Source organism: Mustela nigripes, chromosome 1 (assembly GCF_022355385.1).
Source record: "Mustela nigripes isolate SB6536 chromosome 1, MUSNIG.SB6536, whole genome shotgun sequence".
NCBI lineage: Eukaryota > Metazoa > Chordata > Mammalia > Carnivora > Mustelidae > Mustela > Mustela nigripes.
The window spans coordinates 144,262,457-144,268,456 of NC_081557.1; the positions used below are offsets into that span (position 1 = coordinate 144,262,457).

The 6,000-nt window shown below is 33.5% G+C and overlaps 1 protein-coding gene across 1 annotated transcript in view; it reads right to left on the bottom strand.

The window, feature by feature from the left end:
- The window catches only part of GLRB (glycine receptor beta), a 100,929-nt gene that overhangs the window by 38,880 nt on the left and 56,049 nt on the right, over nucleotides 1-6,000 (bottom strand). The window contains exons 5-6 of the mRNA XM_059374674.1: nucleotides 1,523-1,752; nucleotides 1,312-1,394 (exon numbers count right to left, since the gene is read on the bottom strand). Coding sequence (XP_059230657.1) covers nucleotides 1,312-1,394; nucleotides 1,523-1,752 — 313 coding nt within the window. The remainder of the gene's footprint in view (nucleotides 1-1,311; nucleotides 1,395-1,522; nucleotides 1,753-6,000) is intronic.

Sequence of the window (6,000 nt, forward strand, 5' to 3'; positions counted from 1 at the left end):
TTTGCTATGTCAGATTTCAGAGCTGTCATCAATAAAAAGTAAATAAGTCATACTAGCTTTCTGAATATATTCAGAATAAACTCATTCACAATTATACAATATACTACCTGAAAATTAGAAAAAAAAAAAAAACCCTAAGCACAAATCACTTATATTTTTGAAGAAATAACTACAAACTTCCCTAAGGGAGTTGCATTGCACAGGAAAGCAGGAAAACAGTCTCTCAAGTGGACATCATTACTAAATGTGAAAGTACATATTTGGGGTTTAGGTAATATGGCTACAACTCAAGGATCCTATGGGGTTTTACAGCATATCATAGCCTACCATTCAACTATAAGTACTTGGATTTTTCAAAGCAATACTTCAGTGCATCTGACAATAGATTTGAATATAAATACCCACTTGGAATTTCCTACACAAATACATAATAACACAGACATAAATGGATACAACACACAAAAACGTACATACATACATACACTTACATCTGCAAAATCTCAATTTATACTTAGAAAGCACTTGAGATTGTTCAGATTTAGGTTCCAGCTTCAGTAATTTTTTTTTTAAACAGCAGATAACCACAAAGTAACTTTAAAGCATATCATATAGCAAGTGTATATATATTTTACAAGGCTATTCTTTATTTTTTTGCTGAGAGAGTTCATTGAATATAGGTCTTCAGGCTAAGACTTCCTTATTTTAGTGTTAGTTTTTCAAGTTTTATGTCCTCCTTTTATTTTCAAAGGATAAGCATGATTAGCAAATTAATTGGTATATTTTAAAGATAATTATTTCAATAATTATTTCAGTTAATATACCTTATGCCTCAATGTGGTATATCTTTCATGAAGTGAAAAACATATGATCATAGAAACACAAAAATCCCAATTTTGCAAAAAAAAAAAAAACTTTTTAGACAATACACGGAAAATGACTACTTGGTAGGATTTAGGTGCTGTTTTTTAATATTTTCAAATTTTATGATCTGAACATGTGGCTTTAACAGTAGAACAATTATTAAGATATGATTTTCTCCTTTATATTATCAATTCAAATGATGATGGCAGTTGGAACAATTTAGCAGTGTACACCTACATAAACTGAAAGCAAAACCTAGCACCCAAAAGATGTGTCTATCTTAGTAATTACTAGAGTAAAAGAATAACAATTATCCTAAATAAATTATTCTACTATTTGTAATAAAAAGCATTAGTTTGACCACTGTTATCTAAGAGATTAGCAGAATGTACTGGTTAGAGATTTTAAGAATTTGTATTCCTATTGTCACTTAGGGTCTCATTTACATACAGCTCTCCAGTTGCATCTTGCAACGTTGTGTATCCATGGGAAACAAGGTCAAGTCCAAAGGGCATGAAAGAGTAATAGATAACCTGAAAGTAGAAACAGAGGTCTTAGATGTCACTTAATGTGTTTGTCTGTGATAATCTGAATTTATACACACACACACACACACACACACACACACACGTAAGGCTGTACAAATATTATTAAAGAGTACCTCATGCTGACAAGAACATCTCCATCACGAAAAATAAAAAGAAGGATATTTTCCTGGGTCACATCATGAAAATTGGCACTTTTTTCATTTGCGAAAAATAAGTCAGGTTTCCATAGACATTTGTACATTGTGGGATCCACCGTCAGTGCATCCGAGCCCCGAAAATCACTAGGGAGCTTCAGCCTGGGATCATTCCATTTCTGTCTCAAGAAGATGTTAACTCTATAGTCCTGGAAAAAAGTTGTGTGCATGTGTGTGTTTACTGCTATTTGAAAGAATATATTCAGCACCAGAATGAAAAGAGTTTCAGTGATAAGCAGCACAGATATTTTTATTCTCCCTCCACCCAACAGGATCAAAACTGCTTGGTCAATAAATATAAAGACACCATTGTGTCTATTTAATAACTTTACAGAAATTTCCTTAGCACTTGTTAGCTCCGATATCAAAATATAACTTTACCAATAATTGCTTCACCTTTTTACAAATACCAGTTATGCCAGTTGGTTAAGTGATATTATCATATAAAATAAAAAATTTAAATAAAAAAAACATGAGATTACTAAATATTGTCATTCTTCCTCCAAAAAAGTAGGATAAAATTTAATTAAAAATAGATAAGCAGCCAAGGGAAAATATTTCTACTTGCCTTTTACTAAGTAGCAAGGTATAAAAACAATATATAACATGTATATATGTCTATAACACATATAGTTATCTACATATATGTAATAAGGAAAAGATAAACTATTCTTGACTACTCATGTGTATATGATTGTAGAGAGAATGTGAGAAAGTCAAATGAGACTTGCATCGTGCAAAACAGATTAAGTATATCAAAATTTGAGTTACGTTTATTTAAATAAGAAGAAAAATGTTTTGAAATCCACTAAAAAGCTGGCCATTTTTTTTTCTTTCTTTTTTTTTTTTTTTTTTATAAACATATATTTTTATCCCCAGGGGTACAGGTCTGTGAATCACCAGGTTTACACACTTCACAGCCATTTTACTTCAGTTTTTTGTCTATCTTCAAAAATACTCATTTTAAAACTTTGTAAAAATTGAATTATGTCAAGACATAGATATTAAGAATATGAGAACCTAGAAACATGTTTAGTAGCTTAATACATTTTATATCATCAGTGAAATGGGGGTCTGCCACAAATCAGATTGTTAGCGTGTATGTACTTAGCACTGAGCATGGTGCTCAGGACTTTTGATTTTAATTTTACGTACTGCACTCAGAACATGCACAGAAGTGCTCAAGGTAAAAATTGTTTTGGGCTTCAGCTTCCTTGCTTTCAGTCATTCAAAATTCACAAAATGCTGTCTATCTATAACCTTTCAACATGATGAAAATGAATCAAAAACCAAATAAGCAACTAGGAAGGAAGACATTATAGATCATCTTTTATTTAGTAATAAGAATAGATTTCTATGAAATCTAAGTGCACATGTTTTATGTATGTATAACATATAAAATAAAACATAATCAAGGAGTAGTAACTGTCCCAGTAAAAAAGCTTGGAAAATTTACTTTCTCACATGATCTTCAGACTCTGCATAATAACTGTAGAAGGGTAAGGTACGTAGTAATGACATCCACATACTGAAGTATAGATAGTGAAATAAAATTTAAACTACCTACATCTCATAGCTACTCTAAACTTAAGATTTATTAAAAAAAATTCAACATGTATAATACAAATTGATTCTTAAAAATCATATGCAGATGATGCTAGAGGACCAAAGTCAAATAAATTAAAGATTATATAAGCTGGCACTGAACATATATGCAGCACTGATTAAAAAAAAGATAATATCTTTCTAATCAAATGAACATGGAATTAAGGAGGGAATAAAGGAGGCTTAGAACTCTGGAAAATAAAGAGCTGCATTGTACAACTATATGAACTGTCAAAATATACAACTATCTTAAAACTCATAATGGGACTTTATTGCTTCACATCTGACAGTGATTATGACAAAAAGAACTAACTCAGACGCATCCAAGACAAAGGCTTATCTACATCACATGGTGAGACTTCCAGAAGACCTCATCTTGCTTCCTGATGCAAGCTTTTTTCCATTCCAGGCAAACATGCATGGCCCTCCCCTTTAAAAAGAATACACATTAGGTTCAATTATTTTCTTCTCTCGAAAAAAGATTTGAGATACAGAGAGAGAGCACACAAAGAGGGGTACGGGGAAGAAGAGAGAGAATCTCAAGTAGACTCCCTGCTGAGCATAAAGCCCGATGTGGGGCTCCATCCCACGACCCTGAGATCATGACCTGAGCCAAAACCAAACCTGCAACACTGAACCCAATGGGCCACCTAGGTGCCCTGGGGTTTGATTTTCTAATAAGATACCAGTTACATTACCTTAGCTAAAGCACATGGTTGACATACACTTGACATTACTTTGAACACTTAACAGTATTCAACTTTAAATTATTTGCTAAAAAGCTTCCTTGGAATGACCTGCTTAAATTATCAGCATTCTAAAATTAGGTAAACTAAAGCTATTTTATTACCTTCTCTATGTACTGTGTCTTATCAAAAGGTATATCATCAAAAACTACATCTTTAATCTTCCATATTTAAAATGTGCATTCACAATGTCATGGTAAAATATACATCCTTAACCTGTTTGCAAGGATTAGTATGAAAAATAACCAGATGACTTTGCTATGTATCTGTAAACACATTATTAAAGCCATGACTCCTTACTTTGGTCATTACATGAAAATATACAAGGTAAGTTCTTCTATATGTAATTTCTCATTTGTTTATACATATATAACTATAATACAACGATTTAGGTATTTACTATGTGCTAGGCATATTTAGTCTAAGGCTTTGCAAAAAGAAATATATTCCTCAGAGTTTATACTAAAAATACTTTCCTGATTCTCTTATATGCTTCCTATTACAGGAAGGCAAGACTGAACTATCGTATCATTTTTTTAAAAGATTTTATTTATTCATTTGACAGAGATCACAAGTAGGCAGAGAGAGAGAGGAGGGAGCAGGTTCCCTGCTGAGCAGAGAGCCTGATATGGGGCTTGATACCAGGACCCTGAGATCGTGACCTGAGCTTTAACCCACTGAGCCACCCAGGTGCCCCTCGTATCATATTTTTCTTTTCGCCTGGCAGCTACACCACTAAAGACTAAATTCTATAGCCAGTTGAATTAATAATTTCTCTCCCATATCCTTGTATGACTATCACTGTGTGGCTCTTGCATATTTAGTCCTATTTCAATTATTACCTTGCATATTTTTGGTATTATGATACACCTAAAACATTTGACAGAAATACAGATGAATCAAAAGTCAAATAACAATTTAGGTATTGTCTTTTTTTTTTTTTTAATGAATATTTATTTATTTGACACAGAGAGAAAGAGAGAGAGAGCGCGCACAAGCAGGTGGAGTAGCAGGGAGAGGGAGAGGGAGAAGCAGGCTCCGCACCAAGCAAGGAGCCTGATGCGGGAGTGTATCCCAGGACCCTGGGATCATGACCTGAGCCAAAGACAGACCCTTAATTGACTGAGCCACCCAGGCACCCTGGATTGTCATATTCTTGACAAGAGTCTGTCAACATTGTTTGTATGCCACTTCCCAGAAACTGCCAATGTGGCTTTTAGAATCAGGATGCTTTATTTTAGTCTAAAATTAGGTTTTCATATTTTAATAGAATGTTAGCTCTATGTTTAGAGATACAGATATTAAGACCTATTGGTATTCTTTAGATGAAATTTGGAATGTATGTTAGTTTACATCATGGTAATTAATTTCCAATGACATATCGATATTTTATAACAATACTCAAGATATCTGACAGGAGTTAAAGCAATTCTAAGCTTTAACTTGGGAATATTTTGCATAATTAAAAATAAGCCACCTTGCAATGTCTGGGGTAGAAATTTAAAAATTACCCCAGAATTACTACTGAGTTCTCCTTAAAATCTCCATACATACACACATTCTTTGGGGGAACACTCTTCTATATTCCACAATTCTATCTCCAAAAATTGTATGGGTAACTCATCTAAAATTATACAGCAAAGTTATTTTTCTTTTAAAACTTTATATCATCTCACACCAGTAAGAATGGCTAAAATAAACAAGTCAGGAAATGACAGATGCTGGCGAGGACCCTCCTACACTGTTGATGGGAATGCAAGCTGGTGCAGCTACTCTGGAAAACAGCATGGAGGTTCCTCAAAATGTTGAAAATAGAACTGCCCTATGACCCAGCAATTGCACTTCTGGGTATTTACCCTAAAGATACAAACGTAGTGATCCAAAGGGGCACGTGCACCCGAATGTTTATAGCAGCAATGCCCACAATAGCCAAACTATGGAAAGAACCTAGATGTCCATCAACAGATGAATGGATCAAGAAGATGTGGTATATATACACAATGGAATACTATGCAGCCATCAAAAGAAATGAAAATCTTGCCATTT